Here is a 16,474-nt window from a genome sequence, read left to right as displayed (position 1 = left end):
GCGCGCGCACTGACAAGGGGCAGAATGCGATTGCGCAGAGCGCCAGCGTCATAATGACGTGGGGGCGCGTTTCTCGGGGCCGGCCTGTCAGCCTGGATGCTGGCCGCCGGCGTCAGAAAAACACGCTATACACGCTCATAACAAGCACTGGAATAGATGAATGCCAAAAATGAATCATTTTTGAGGATCGTTGGCTGATGCCGAGTTGTGGCAGTATTTAATTCGGCGATAAAGCAAATTTCATCCAATGACCGCTTTATTTACTGTCTGGTCGCCGCTCGCATAGCTGGCATTTGCTAGCTCCGCTGGCGTCGCGGAAATCGAGCATATCTTTATTTTATTATGGGACAGGTTCACAGTTAAAGGGGTGACGAGAGTAGTAGCTTTTACAGCGCTGACCAGTTCCGAAGCTCCCTCAGCTGCGGTATCGATAGTATCGATGCAAAATTAGGTAGGCTTAGCGACGACCAGGGCCGCCGGCAAGCCTCGCAGCTCAAAGCCCGGCGCGTCCGCAGGCGGCGTCGTTGCCGAAAGCTCGGCATGCTGCCACTGCACGAATATAACAGGCAGCCTTTCTGATAGCATGGCTGTTTTGTCTTTTCTGGTGCGAATGTGCAATACAGCGAGTCTGCAGGCCGGCCGGCAAACATGGGTCCCGTCCGCTGGCGTCATAAAAATGAGCTAAAGATTTTTCTTCACGTAAATAATAAACTGCGGGAGCAAGAAGTGTGGAAAATAGATCATTTTTGAGGATTGTTGTACAATGCCGAGTTGCTGGTAGAAGCAGCAACTGTAATACGAGCAAATTTCTTGCCACAACTGCCGCTCAGCTGCCGCTGCCCGGCCGTTGCGGTCCGGCTTGCGCGCCTGGCGTCCGCTATATAGCTCCGCTGCCGAGCGCACCGCAACAATGACCATATTTTTTGTTGTGAGACGATGCTGTTGACAGTAAAGCGATGCCAAAAGCAGGCATTTTATTTTAACCCAGGCTACTTCCGAAGCGCTGTCCACCGCGGCTTCGATGCGAAACAGGCCTAGCGACGACCAGGGCAGCCAGAGAGCAGTGCAGTTCGTCGCCCGGCGCGCCCGCGTCCAGCGCCGTTGCCGAAAGCGCGCTACGTGGGCAGGCATGCTTTGTCGCCGCCCGCGTACAGCCGGCAGTCTTTCTGATATTATTTTGTCTTTTCTGGTGCGAACTTCAGTAGCCAAGCAGCGCGCAGGCGCTGGTGTGCGGTGGCAAAGTGTTACACCGGATGTGGGCCGGGCATGAGTCTAGCGGCGCAAAGATGCTTGCCGCTCCGTGTCCCTGCTTGCAGTAGGCGGCAGTTCGCAAGCGGCGACTGGTGCGGCGCGCCGTCCAAGTTTTCGCAAATGTGTGAGCTTGACAGCTAGCAGACTCCATTCTGAGCAGACGACGGTGCCACATTCGAGTCAATATGCGTGCTGTAACCTCGGTCAACTATGGCTAAACAGGCCTCGCTAAGCCGCCATGTTGTGTTGACGACAGAATCCTCTGATTGGCTTCTTAAAATGACGTTTGCTGTGAGTTGAGGGGGAAGCGCGCTGGGAAACCGAAATTTAGTTTTTTTCGCTATTCAGTCAACGCGACGATGAAACGAACCAAGGTGTACTATAGAATGAAGGGTCAGAATTCCAAATACACACGTCGTTCAAAATTTGCGGAAAACATTTCACGACCCCTTTAAGCTAAAGGGGAGTACTAAGTTCGGCTAGACTAATAGGTTCGCGTCACGCGGTAACAAATATGCCATTCTGTTGGAAAACAAAGCCATTATAAGCTAGAAAGTACGGCAAAAGGAAAGTACACATGGCGCCACTGCTTGCAGATTCGTGTAGCAAGGGTTGGTGGCGTGTTTGTGAGCGTTCTCGAGCAGTGCTAATTCCCCGTCGGTGGGCAAACTCCATCGAAATATGAGGCGGACAGTACGGTGAGCGGAAACCAAGAATGGGAAGTGTCTCAAAATAAAGCAGCACAAAAGAGACGAGGAGAGAAAGGTTACGCGCGAAATGCATCAGCGCCGAATTTTTCGCCTCGCATTCTTTATCCTGAAATTGCAGAGCGTCTTTTTTTTTCTTCCTTTTAGTACGCGCACAAAGCGGACATGCTCATGGATGCACATTGCCAACGTGTGAAGCGCGGTGAGAGCGCATGGTATTCCGCATATTCTGCCAAGTACAAAGAGCGATATACTTTGAGGTGTGCTGAAAAATATCTGAGAAGCCCCTCATGCATGCACCATTACCTCTCATTTGACTCACAGAAGAAAAAAATCTCCCGGCGCGGCTGATTTTGCATGCAGTGCTTAAAGGGAGACTGAAGCACTTTTTCTGAAAATCGAGCTGGCAGCGGCATCCTATAGTTTTTCAAACTGTATACTGGAATATCGCGTCCAAATAAGGCAAAACCAAGCGCGAATTGCCTTTTTTAGCCGAAATATGCGTCCTGTGCCGCGGGGCACGCCGCGCGGCGCGCCGCCGCCCGTGATTGGTCAAGAGAGGTCGTGACGTCACTTTGAGGACTGGAGAAGCTGCCGATGCGGATCCGGCGCTGCGTTGAGGGCAGATCGCAGCTTTCCGTGTCGTTGTAAAAGCGAATACGGCGACTATTTTTTTTTACTGACCACCGTAGAAAAGGATACTACAGTTTGCTCATTCCACGTATCGCCTGAAACCAAAAAAGACACAAGCAAAAAATTCTATGCCTAGCACAAGCATACGCCAGCGTCAAAGACGCGATACAGACCATGCGTAAAAGGTGCCAGCACAACATCGGCTCGTATTCTCGGAAAGGAAAGGGTGCGAACAATACTCAAGTCAATTACCACCACCGGACGCCTCCTGGCTCGCCCAGAAGAGCGTCATCCTAAAGAAAAGGCCCAAAGCACTGTGTAAATCCTGTTCTCAGTACCCGGCGTTGCAGGTTGGGGCAAGAAAGTATTTCAAGTGAACGATGAAGGAGCACAAAGTTGGTGTCAAAATTAGCGAAGCGCAGTGGCCAAGCACTGCGAGGCATGTGACCACAAGATAGTGACGCAATCATGGTGCGCTGGAAACCAAGCGAAATACGCGCACAAATACGCTTTACTCGTGGCGCGTTCAGCAGATGCCAGAAAATATTAATCGCTGCCTCGGAAACGTTCGCCCTTCCTAGATTTGCAGTTTAGGTTCAGTAAAGTAGTTGCCAACTATATGTGTGTTTAAAAGCCAAGCTAGCTGCAACTCGCCCGCTGCCACAACTTGATGAAGAAACCAAGTAAGATTGCGGTGTTTTTTTGCAAAAACTCGGTTGGCATTCATTTCTCTCATAAATTTGCATCCGAAATCAACGTCGAACGCTTTCATTTTAATTGCTTAGCTAGGATTAAACGAGATGCTGCATATGAAGAGCTTCGATGCTTGCTTGCTTTGCTTTATTGTGCTTTGCTTTGCTTGCTTGCTTGCTTGCTTGCTTGCTTGCTTGGACACGTCGAACCGAGTATAAAATCACTAACCGAGCCTTGCTGAGCACGTCTAAGGTGGTCTGGCCGCACCTAAGCTGAGGAGAGCGACACATGCTTAAGCCTCTATAAGGTTTCTTCAGGGGCTAAGTGAGCATGTTTCTACTTCTAAAAGAGGCGCTTCTTCGGAATGGTGACACGCCTCTTATGCGCGAGGAAATCGATGGAACTGTTTCATGGTTCAGCCGCGCCTTTTCGACAGAAATCTCCAGAGATCACACTAGGACAAGTTCTGCCTGTAGCCGCTCTTACGAAAGTGTTTCGAGCAGAGTAAGCTTGCTTTAGTCGGCTTGAATTCTTTGTCACAGCAGCGAGCGGTTGCGCTGCGAGCTTGTGGTCTTGCGGAAAACAGTGGAAGACGACACAGTCGCGGCCGAAGTTGTTCGTGGACACGAACGCAGAGTTGAACCTGTTGAATCTGATTCTCAAGGTCGGCTGACACGCTTTGTACGTCGCAACGCACGCAGTACGAGGAACAACGCATGCAGCACGAGAAACAACGCGCGCTGAAAGCGCGCTCGGGTGCGCCGAAGCATCCCCGGCTCCTCAACATGACGTCACGCTGGCCGACATGGACGAGGTTTCCCTCTCCGCTGTTCCCCTCTCCTGCGCTCGCGCGGGGCGCGGGAAATTTAAACATCGCGTTTTTAATTGGTGATTGCGCCACTGTTTTAGCCAAAATCGAAAAAATAATTTCACACACGGGATCAGCAATGACACTACTTCCAATCCTAAAAAATTAGCTGATTCGAAAACCGCCTCAGTATCCCTTTAAGGCCAAGACACGCAAGACCAGATTTTAGCTTTTTCATTTAGGTTCTTATAGCTGTATTATGCTGTATTATACAGTATAATTATACAGCATAAGCTGTATTATACAGTTGAGATATGCACGTAAACTGGTGGTAACGCTATTTTCGACAGAGCGAGAAAAACGATCAAACAGCTGATTTGTCTTCCTTACTATTATGCGTGCATTTCGTGACATCCACAGCCGGCAGAGCACAGTTGTGCGGAGCGCACTGTGATTATTTTCCGCTTACACCCAGAGGGCGAAATTCAAGAACATAGAGGTCACAACGATCACAGCAAGGCCAATAACAAGCATCATCGGCGAACAAGCTAACTGCGTAGCTACAAACACTGCAGGTGATACAGCGCATAATGGACAAAATACGATGACTACACGGACGAGCGCTCGTCCGGGTGCTGTTCTCTTCGTCTTTCGTTCCTTTTGCGCTTTACCACCTGCAGTGATGTAACAAGAAGCACAACTGTCCGTTTGTCGAAGAAACACGTGATAATCGACCACACAGCGGGCCATTTGATGAGCAATGCGCGTGCAGTTTTCACCCGAATGCGGTGACTATACAAAGCTTTTTCAAACGTAGGTGTTTAAGTTGGTCGGTGCGATATTTTTTCACGCTTACACTGGTATCTCCTAATGTTTATCTCATTTCCGCAATCTTCTCGCAAGCCGATCAGAAAAATAAAAAAAAAAGCTTTCAAGAGCTGCCAACGCGTTTTGCAACGTTGCGGACAACCGCGGACTTAACTTTCACTTGCCGCGGTGATTTACTTACTTTGGCGTTCTGCTGCTGATCATAAAATGACGGGTTCGATTCCGGCTGTGTCGGCCATATTTCGATGGAGGCGGAATAAAAAAAAAACGCTGTGTGCTGTGCGATGTCAGCACCGGCTAAAGAACTCTGGGTGGTCCAAACAAATCTCGATCCCTCTGCTACGGGGTCCCTAATAGACTGAATCGCTTCGTGACGTTGAAACCCACTAGCTACCAGAATTTATCCTCTCAGTCGCCACAAGTTGCCTAGCGTCAGAAGCCTGATACAATATTGCGTTTATTGCAGGATAAGAGCGCCACTGCCGTCTCAAGAGGCAGCGATTCGAGAACGCAGGCCCCGCCCACTACAGTGACTGCAGGCTCGAAGGATACTTCAGAAGAAAGCTCGCACCTGTCGGTACTCGCCGAGGAAGGAACGTCTTCGAACGTCTTCACCTCTATGCCGGCGCGCAGAGAAAACGACGAAGCGTCTACACCTAATTCCGCACTTCCTGAGGACGTTACGTCACCGAGTGAGAGCGTCGGTCCTGTATTTTCGCCGCTGCCAGACAGGGATGACGGAAGAGCTCTCGCTCCCGCGCCAGAAGCAGAGGCGCGGAAAACTACCAAGAAGGTTTCCAGCTCTGCCATCCTGGTTTCGAAGACTGGCTCTACGCTGTCACTAAATCTAAGCACTCTCACTCCCGTTCTAAGCGCACAACCACCGGGACAGACCCTCAGCGTCAATATATCTGGAATTAAAGTCGTGGTAGTTGTGACAGTGATTTTGCCACCTGAGATGAATGCGAGCTCAACTTCTTCAGAGAGTTCGAGCTCAGTGAAACAAACGCCAAGCGTGGAATCAACATCTAAAGACGCAACCAAGAAGTCGCCGCCAAATAACTTTACGGATATAGCGAATATAACAATTACGCTTACTGGTTCAGTTACGTCGTCGAGCTCAGGCAATGCGACTACACAGATGACCCGCCTCACTAAACCAACCGGTAGGAATGCAACAGACAGAGGCTCATCTAACCGAAGTTCCATGACGAAGCCATTGACCACTGACACGGAGGATTACAATTCCAGTTCGCTGCCTTCAACGGAAAACCCGCAGGTAAACACATCAGTGTTCACTGTGGAGACAGAAGACGGTTCCTTCAACTTGACGTCCGATTCTAATGCCACCACCGAGGTGAGTATTGTGGCACAGAAAAGCTTGCGAAGCTCTTTGTTTCTTTTGTGGCTTTTTGGCAAAGTCTCTGCGTTCACTTTTTCTCGCTGATGCCGTTTTTTATTTCTGTGTGTTTGATGGTAGTCAACGATTCGAATGTAATTAGTCGCGTAGAATGACTACTTCGCTCTGCAGTATATCGAAATATTATTTTCTCAGCATTTCTGTGCTTACCGGAACAAACTGTATCACTAAATATTGTTACTGCGATCTTGTGATGGACAAAAAAAAACACAAGTTGCGATATGACCAGTGATTCAGACCTTTTTTCCGCCATGCACAGTGCATGACAGTTTTGGCTGCTCGAGAATTCTACTGCTAATTGTGCACTATACTTGAAAATTCCTTGTGCGCAAATTACGAACCAGGTAATTCCTGTCTCCTTTCATCATTGTTGCTTTCTATCTAGGCAGCAGACTGAACGTAGCGGCAAACTCAATAACAGCATTGTAAAAAAAATGCATTGTAGAATGAGATAGGTTAGACGAAATCAAGAGGAAGAAACTTAGGTTTACCTTTTGGGCCCATTGGTCTAAGTGCGTTTGTTTATTGGTCTCGTATTCGGGTGATGATTAAATCGGGTCGTATCAATCATCCAGAAGGGTGACTTGCAGCGTTGAAAACTCTGGCTCTATTAACCGAAGAGGCTGCCTTTTGCTCTGTTACACTCGCTTGCCGCGTTTCCTGACCCCATTCATGCACAGCGTCAAGAGCATACAGCAATTCTGAGATTCAGCTACCGAGTTGCAAACATTCCTGCAGCCTATCGCGCTAATAAACGTTACACTAGCGTAATATGAAAGCTGTTGGTCTACTTAGAGGGAGGCTAGACGGTTGTCATCTACAGTCACGTTACCACGCTTTTGTGCTATAACATGAGGACAGTGTATATATTTCGTCCAATTGGTGAGTCGTACAATGAAGTGAAATGCGCTTTTAAGTGCAGTACAGCTTACGAGAGAAGACGTTCCTTTCAAACATTATTACAAGAAGAACAAAACATGTTGAGTACTCTCCCCTTGCGTTGTTTCACTTTCTTTCAGGTCGTTCCTACCAAAAGGGGTTCGAAGAAAACAAGTAAGTTGTTTACACAAGTTAGTGCCACACTTGTCTTAATCCAAAGGCACGAAGCAGCCTGTTTAGAGGTCGTTTATATTTCACACCTCCCTGGAAGCTCAGCTGCAATCTTTCCATAAACATTTCAAACGCTTTGAATAAAAAAAAAACTTGTCAGAAAGCGGGCTTTAGATATTTAGAAAGAACGTGTTTGAATGTGGGATGTGTTTGAAAGGTCACATTCAGGGCGCTAATAAATAAAGCAATCAAAGCGGCCAACAACGAACCGCTCATATTAATAGGTGGCTTTAATGCTCCTCTACCAGAATAGGGCTACCGACTGGAGAACCCCAAGGGCAGACAACAATGGAAACATGCACATAACCTAGGGCTCACACTGCTAACAGACCCCGAGTATCCCACGAGAGAAGGGAACAGCGTTAGCAAAGTTACCTCACCAGATCTGGCCTCTACCAAAAACTTTGCACAGGGAGAATGGCTAAACACGAAACAAAATGTAGGGAGTGACCATCACCTCTTTGTGATCCGAACAAACACCAAATATAAACAATTACGAAACAAATCCCCCCTCCAACCGTCACGGAATGGGACCATTTTAGGGAACTCAGAGGGAACAGAGAAGTAAACATTGATAATATTGGGAGCTGGTGCGAGGCGATTAAAATTGATGCAAAAAACGCAGCCAAGGTCATAGAAAGAGAGGAAGCCCCGTAGGTAGCAGACAGACGACTACTACACATGTGGGAATCCAAACAGTGTATGGAAGGACGGTTAAAAAAAAAAAACAACGTAGAAACAACCGCAATCTTAAAAGAAGGCTAGCGAGGCATGATACGAAAATAGAGCTATGTATTTAAGCTATGCGAGCAACAGTAGAACAACAAATGTGGCGAAATGGATAGGAACATGAATCTCCAGCAAACCTTTAATATCCTTTGACACCTGACCGACCCTAGAAAAATCTAAGACGAAGGCGAGGACCAACATGACAAAGGTTAGGCAAGCATGTGAAAAGGATAGGGATCAAAGCTTCATGAGCAAATTGGTGGAAACCTACATTTGGGATACAAGTAAGAGCCAACTCCCAGACTACGAAGGGGCGCCAAATGGAACCCTAGATGCACCCATCACAAAGGCAGAAGTGAGGGCAGAAATAGACTCAAAACCAGATCCCAAATGGGATCACGAACAAGATGCTAAGAAACATAGACGGTAACTCCATAAGAGCTCTAACGATCGGGACATGCAGGAATGCTAAGAGAAAGGAGAATTTACCACCCAGTGGAAAACGGCCAAAGTGGTTCTCATTCCCAAACCAGGAAAGAAGCCGCAAATACAGAATCTCCGGCCCATACCTCTAACATCCGGCGTACGTAAACTCATGGAACACGTCGCCAAGATTAGAATATCTAACTATATGGAAGAAAGGCTGTGGCCAGACGGGATGTATGGTTTCCACCCTCACTTCAGCACAGAAGACGTCATGCTGCTACTAAAGAACGACATCATTGACTCTACAACCAAAGACGCGAAGGTCATCCTAGGGCTTTACCTAAAAAAGGCCTTCGATAATGTTAAGCTCGTAGCGATACTAGAGGCTCAGCCGGTCTGAGTTAGGACAGAAGAGCTACCGCTACATAAAAAAAAACTTCCTCAGATATAGGACAGCAAGTATAAATTTTCAGGAAATCCATTCGGATGAAATACAACTGGGAAGGAAGGGTACCCCACAAAGGGCAGTGCTATCACCCCTTCTCTTCAATGTGGCCATGAGAAAAATTTCCGATAAACTAAAAAGCATAGGAATCCCGAATTTGAAGTTCAGTTTGTATGCAGGTGATATTAAAATTTAAATTCAGTTTGTATGCATATGATATTAATACCTGGCTAAATCAGGCCAGCGACGCGGAGATAGAAAAAACTCTTCAGACAGAAGCGTATTTTATAGCAAACTACGCGGAAGAAAGAGAGCTTGAATGCTCACCGGAAAAATCGGAGATTTTCACATACAGTGACAAGAAACTGAGGAACAAGCCACCTTCGAAATTCCAAATCCTAGTAGGGGACAGACAGATAACCGAATTGGAAACAATCAGAATCCTAGGCCTACACAAGCAGTCGAATGGGCATAACATAATCACCATCAGGAAGCTAGAGGAACATACGATGCAGACCCTCAATCTAATCAAAAGGGTAACAAGTAAGAGAGGGGGCCTAAAAGAGAAAAAACCTATTCAGGCTAATACAGGCCTTCATAATCAGCAGAATCAGCTACGCCACGCCGTACTTAAATTTAAAACCAGCAGAGAGAAACAAGGCTGGCCCTCTCATAAGGAAATGCATCAAGAAAGCATTAGGGCTACCCCTATGCGCATATTCGGAGAAACTCTTAGCCCCAGGGGAGCACAATATTTTGACAGAACTAAGAGAGGCATTAAAGACATCAGAAATAGAGAGGCTAAGAATAAGACGTGCGGGCAAAGCCGCTGTAGCCAAAATCGGACTCAAATTAGACAGGGGCATAGATGAAAGGGAAGTAATTAACAAGGAGAACAGGAGCCGCATTAGGATCCCCCCTTTCCCAAAAAACATGCACCCCGAAGAAGAGAAATAAAGGAGACAAAAGAGAGCCGATGCGGTGGAACGCATGTACGGCGAAAAACCAAAAGGTCGTAGACGCGGCAGGAGAAAGAAATAAAACATACACGACAGCCGTGGTGGTGGACGGCCGGGGGAACCCTATCACAGCCACCACGATAACGGGGGACAAATATAGAAACAGCAGAGTAAGTGGCGATCACGCTGTCTTGCGTCGGATCAAATGGAGAATATCTTATAAGCGACAGTAAAACTGCAATCGAAAATTTCAGTAGGGGGAGGGTCTCTCCTCTCAGAGCCAGAATATTAAGACAAAGAAGATTGGACTGGCCAATTAACATATCCTGGACCTCCGCGCACGAATCTGTCCGTGGCAACGGGGCTGCCCGTGAGCTGGCTCGAGATCTCTACCAGCGAGCAGCTCAAGAATGGCCCCTAGAGCCATGGATGAGAAGGGCGACTGATATCATATCAGGAAGTAACTCAGCATAAGAAGGGCGGCTGATATCATATCAAGAAGTAACTCAGCACTACAGGCAGCACCGCAGGCAACTTCGCCCGCCCAGTGTGAAGCTTAATAATCAGCAAGTGGTAGCGTGGAGACGTATTCAAACAGGCATCTACCCGCACCCAGCATTAATTAAACATAGCATCCCGAACATTGAGGACGACAAATGTAAGAAATGTGGAGCGAGAGCGACCCTAGACCATATTATTTGGGAGTCCACACAATTCCCAGGCGCGGCGAATAAAAGAGATAGTAGAGGGGTCTGAGAGACCTTTCTGCGTAGTCCAGACCCTGAGCACCAGCTCCTCGCCGTCTGACTAGCTATAGAGGCCACCGGGATTCGAAAATCCAGGCCAGCATCTGACGCATTACTCACGCGATACGCTGCAGTGTCAAAACACAGTGCCCGTCCTCCCGTTTCGACAGAGGCCGCAGATATGCAAGCTAGGGCAAGTAGCCTGGACGTTGAATAGTTAAGCGTTGCCACTCGAAGGTCTTCCAAAGCTGGCAGTTTTAGAGCAAATTATTTCGACTTTGCGCGTTCGGCCAATACGCTACTAGGTAGCACATTCAATCGTAGAGCCCTCCATCGTTGAATTATATGGCGCGGGCGTTGTATCGACTAAAGTTCAGCGCCTCATCTTGGAGCGGACAGGCAAGGCGTACGAGAGAACGGGAGTGCGCGCAGAGCACAGTCTACTTGTAGCTGCCTCTGTAAGCCGTCGTGCCGACGCGTCACATTCTGCGTGCTCTTAACATGAATTAGCCTATTCGGGATTAAAAAGGGAGTAAGCTGTCCTCTAGCGCATTTCCTTTTTAGGGGCAGGGACAGGTAGATTGCCATCTGTAAAAATACGGAATGCTTCTGCTTAGCGATGGATACTAATTCCCTTTGCGAATCTCTAGCAGTTACAAAGATCCTAACCGAGTTTTCAAACTCCTCTATTTGATCACCATAAGACGACCGGCGCCTGGTTTAAAAACCTGGTGGTATTGCTAAATGCACCATGTTGTTACGCTTTGCGGAGGGAACATGCCTCTCTAGCAGAGAGTAAGCAATTTAGTACACTTACTCCGGGACTTGAAAAGCAAAAGCATCCAATGCCCCTAAAACTTCTCATGCTAGAATGCAGCTTACTTCCTTTTTACTTCCTTGTAGGATAATTCGTGTTTGGAGTGCTGCCGCTGTTAATACGGCCAAAGCATCTAATTCGCAGCAAGGCGTGATGTCCTTGCAAGAGAATTTTACCGAAGGCTCTCAATATGCACATGCGAGTCCTGCTCCTGTGGTTGGGTGTAAACAACTGCGCATCCAGAAAGAGCCGCCACCAGAGCACAAGTGTTTCACTAGACGGAGCGTGCACTGCGTGCACTTCGTTTCAATACACCGTATCTGTCTTCACATCGAAAGTCGTGTTCTTATTCAGACCGATTGCTCATTCGCATGCTTTTGGGAACGGACACAAGACCTTGTTATCGAAATGGCAGATACTGACCCCGTGTAATATTGTAAGGCGTCACATATCAAAGCTGTAAAATTTCAACACCTGCGGTGACTGCCTTAAGAATTCAATCCTAAAGTTCTACATTCATTTCGCGCTCAGCTGGTGCTCAAGCACCCGGGCTCATATCTAGCTATAAGGGCTTTATGCAAACCGACAGAGTGAAAAAGAAGTTGAGCATTTCTGGTGAAGGAATTGGCTCGCCTAGCTTTGTAGAAGACAGCAGGATGGCCATGATGTCACAGGCTGCGGAAAATTCGTGGTCTAGTAACGAACGGAATTAAAAGGGCCTAATGTGGGTCCTTTTTAAAGGTGTTGCTGAATGCAACGACACTATCGTCGTAGTAGGGCAGAATCACTTATCCTGTGCTCCTTTTTGTGATTCAGCAAAAGGGCCCAGCGGCGGGGAACAAATCCAATGCAACACCTCTTTCTGCAAGAGCGAAGGTAAGCTTCCAGGGATATTTTTCACACACCTTCAGATTTAAACATAAGAAATCGCTTGTCGCACTGAAAACTTCTGAAGTTTGAAATAATGACGCCTAGAGCTTAACACAAGGCAAATATTACAACAAAGCGCATACACATGGAAGCGACGCTATTTTTAAATCTCGTTTATTTCATCAAAACAAGTTATACATCACATCCGAGAACAGAAGCGCAGTCAAGCAGTAATGCATGCAGAAGATGAGAGACCTCTTTTACCGATTGAGGTAGGATGACCCGCTGACACAGTGTTGAGTTATAGCATAGGACGATATGCGATCCGCAAGCGTGATCCGCTTCCGCGGGGGCACCACTGCGCATGCGCAGATCGCCCAAAGGGCGGCAGATGGCGCCACGCACCCGTCAGCTGCCTGCACGCCTGCCGCGTCGGGGCCTAGGTAGGGACCAATCAACGCGTGGGCAGTGGTGCCCCGCGGAACCAGATCACATTAGTGGATCACGGATCACACTATGCTGCAACTCCATTGTCTTCCTTGCTTCCCTACGCATACGGCCTCAAACGTTTCCCACGCTGATTGCATTCTCATTGTGGCTAAGACTCGAGTTTCCAGGGATACGGGTTTAGATGATTTACTAGAAATTTTCTGTCAAGCATCGAGTTCCAACTTGCCGTGCTATACGCTTTAAGGAATGCCCTTTTGAAGACCGCATTAGCTGCCTTTAACTCTGAGCTTTGCAGCTCAGAGATGGGAAAGTAATGAGGCGGTTCGTGAGTACAGTGTGGTTTAATTTACAGTGCTGTCTGTTGCCCAAAAAGTTTAGTTATGAGCACGAAATTCTAGTAGGCGAATCAAGAATTGAAGCCTTCTTTCGAGAATTTGCAAGCAAAGCAAGGTTACAGAAGTACATATATGTGTCCCCATGTTATAATCCCGAAGCGGTCGATTCTGCAGCAAGGTGATGAAAGAAAACAAGCCTTTTAAAATGGAAATTGCGCAGTCCAGTCTCTGCCCATCTTTAACACGCGAACGAAGGGCTAAATGCCGGTGATAGCGCTTTGAACGTTTTGATTGGTGCAATCGCAACTACCACGGTGGCATCAGCTACATGACAGAGATTTAAGGTCGGTCGTCGCTTTGTCGCTTCAAGATTCAGCTGTTCCGCCATTCTACTATGAGGCGCTTTATGACAGCAACTACTCGACGACGGCCACTGGCCCGCAACGACAATGAGTAGAATGAGGAATTATTTCTTCCTTGATGGTTTCTTTACTGCTGGTGACGCTTACTCCATACTCCGTTCTCCTAACAAAGCCCCCATATTCGATTCAGAGCAGCTACAAAAAAAAATCCACCTTGTGTTGCACTTCCGTGTTCGACTATAACCCGGTGAATGGTTTCTTCTGTAAAATATTAGAGCCTCCACATTACAATTGCTTTCTATACCTTCGAGTGTACGGCGTTTCATTGAGCTTTGTGTATTGTGCACTTCTGCGCTCTAAAAGAAATTCGCCTTATATGACTCGAAAAACTTGCGCGGAATGTTGGTGATTTCTGAAAATGTGTGCAAAAGATGCCCCTCGCTAAAATCAATAAATATTTCCACATATATTGAACTTCAACACAACTTCCAGGACCGCTTGAAGATATCTGAGAGGCTACGTAACCTCATGAGACAGTCAAGGATTAAAGCATCTGGTGTTATGAGTATCTCGGTGTTATGAGTGGTGTGACGTTCCGTGCGTGAGCTACCAGGGCCCATATCTTCGGCGGAATCTTCTCTGTGCTCAACCGTCCTACTTCCTTGTCTCCCCTTAAACGGTCCGCGTTCGGCGGCGCCGCGTAGACGGAGCCCCCAGCGGCGGCAAAGCCACTGAAGGGGTACAATGGTACAAAGACGCCGGCGGGAGGGAAAGCCAGCCCAATTAGGCTGGCCAGGACGCAGGAGAGGCTGACAACCCGACAAGAGAAGAAAGCTGCCGACGGGAGACAAACGACATCCCAACGAGGCAGGTCGGCAGGGGAGGCTGACAACCCGACAAGAAAAGAAAAGCTGCCGGCGGGAGACAAACGACATTCCAACGAGGGAGGTCGGGGGTGCCGCAGGCGCCGCCGTGGAAAGGAGGAAGAAGGAAACAATCCAGCCTGGAAGACAGGAGATCGGGCGTGGCCGGCGGAGCACATATAGCTAGCCAGTGCGGACGAAAGGCACGCTCAGGACGAGATCGGACACAAAAAAAGGGTCCTTGAGCGCCGAAGCCGGACGGCGCGCGGTTTCTGCCAGCCACCGACGGATCGCAACTCCGGAGCCCCTCCATCGCCCCCATGAAGGCGTCGCCACGTAAGCTCGGACGCCCCAGCCTCTGATGTACAATGTGTAATTATTGAATACATCAATTTGTTTAAACTGAGCCATACGGTGTCTTCTTGCCTCTCCGTCCCGTGTGGACCTGCGCATTATGTGGGGTCGTCACGCTGGTGTCAGAAGTGGGGTCTCAAAAGCAAATGTCCTCTGAATGCTGCGACATTCATGACTTCAAAATTGTAATCAAAGGGGAATCACGGGACTGATTGTGGGACTTTGACCCCCATTTGAGAGGCTTGAGGCACCGGAAGGGTGGAGCGGAAAAAAATGTCTGTAACTGACGGAGCTCCCACTCCACAGCCGTCGCTCGGAGCAAGCATGCTGGCATTAGGAAGCGTCATTCCGACGTTTACGGGAGATAAGACAGGGGTTCCAGTCTGCGATTTCTTTTCCATGCTAGAAGAGATTGGGAAAATGGGGGGATGGTCCGATGCTCAAATGCTGGGAATGGCGAGGTGTAAGATGGCAGGAGCTGCTCATGATTTTGCATGGCGAGACGAAAAAGTAAAATCCACAAAATCATTTGCGGAATTTAAGACGCTCGCGTTCGAGCATTTCGACACTGAACCACGTCATGTGCGGGTACAGAGGTTCCGTGACGCCGGACAGATGGTAGAAGAGGACGTGCGAACGTTTGCGTCGCGGCTTCAGCGCCTAGCGCGCGATACGTTGAGTAGGGAGGAGGAAGGAGACCAGCTAAAGAAGAAATACGCGGAGGATCTACTTAAAGAGGAAATGACCGCTTTGTTTGTGGCTGGTCTGCAAGACCCCGTGCGCCGGTTCGTGCTCTCGCGCAAGCCGAGCAATTTCGACCAAGCCGTGGCGGCCGCATTGGATGAGGAACGAAATGAGGCGATAACGGCGGCCGCAGCGAGAGTACGCGTCATAGAGAGAGCGGTGCCCAACCCTGAGGTTGCTCTCTTGACACAGCGGTTAGATCGCTTAGAGCAGCTGCTATCTCAGCAGGTGGAACGCCAGGTTGAAGCGGGCGCTCAACGGCGCCCATTCGCTGGAAACCGGAGACCGCCACAAAGCTACAGGCGCGGTATGCGAGATTTTGAAGAAATCGCGTGCTTCGCGTGCCAGGGTCGCGGACACATCGCAAGGTTCTGCCCAAACGTGCGCCGTGGGGAGCCACAAAGAGAAGCAGGCGAGACACGCCCTAAGCAAGCCTACAGCGAGGCTCCAGATACAGGGACAAAAAACTAGGTTGTCCTCCCCATCCTGATGAGTGTGGGGAGGGAGCAGTGGGTAATGAGGTGGTGGTGGTTTGTGTGGCCGACGAGGCATGCCCTGTTGTGCGTTGCAAGTTAAATGGTTGTTGCATGGAATTGTTGATAGACACGGGGTCAAAGGTGACCTTGCTTAAGGAAAGCAGCTTTAACACGCTTCGAAGGAAAGGGAACCGCGAGGTGTTGGAAGCGTCTGGTGGTATGGCAACCAAATTTGTAGGCATAACGGGGGATCCTCTTGGCATAAGTGGGCTCTACCGGTTACACTTCACTCTCGGCGGAATTGCATTGGAACACCACTGCTACGTATGCCCGGACACGGTGTCTCTGCCAAACGGAGTGTCAGGTATATTAGGGCAGGATTTTTTGAGAAAAGGGAAGGTAGTAGTCTCATTCTCTGAGGAAGAAGTTAATGCGGGGGGCTCAAAAG

General features: G+C 48.6%; 1 protein-coding gene across 1 annotated transcript in view; it reads left to right on the top strand.

The window, feature by feature from the left end:
• Positions 1–16,474, top strand: part of LOC149344258 (endothelin-converting enzyme 2-like) — a 111,175-nt gene that overhangs the window by 25,887 nt on the left and 68,814 nt on the right. The window contains exons 6-9 of the mRNA XM_089547191.1: positions 5,387–5,713; positions 5,744–6,277; positions 7,360–7,393; positions 12,389–12,448. Of these exons, the coding sequence (XP_089403317.1) occupies positions 5,387–5,713; positions 5,744–6,277; positions 7,360–7,393; positions 12,389–12,448 (955 nt within the window). The remainder of the gene's footprint in view (positions 1–5,386; positions 5,714–5,743; positions 6,278–7,359; positions 7,394–12,388; positions 12,449–16,474) is intronic.

Source organism: Amblyomma mixtum, chromosome 5, assembly GCF_055824585.1.
Source record: "Amblyomma mixtum isolate Tamu chromosome 5, ASM5582458v1, whole genome shotgun sequence".
Classification (NCBI taxonomy): Eukaryota; Metazoa; Arthropoda; class Arachnida; order Ixodida; family Ixodidae; genus Amblyomma; species Amblyomma mixtum.
This window is presented reverse-complemented; position numbering and strand designations above follow the sequence as displayed.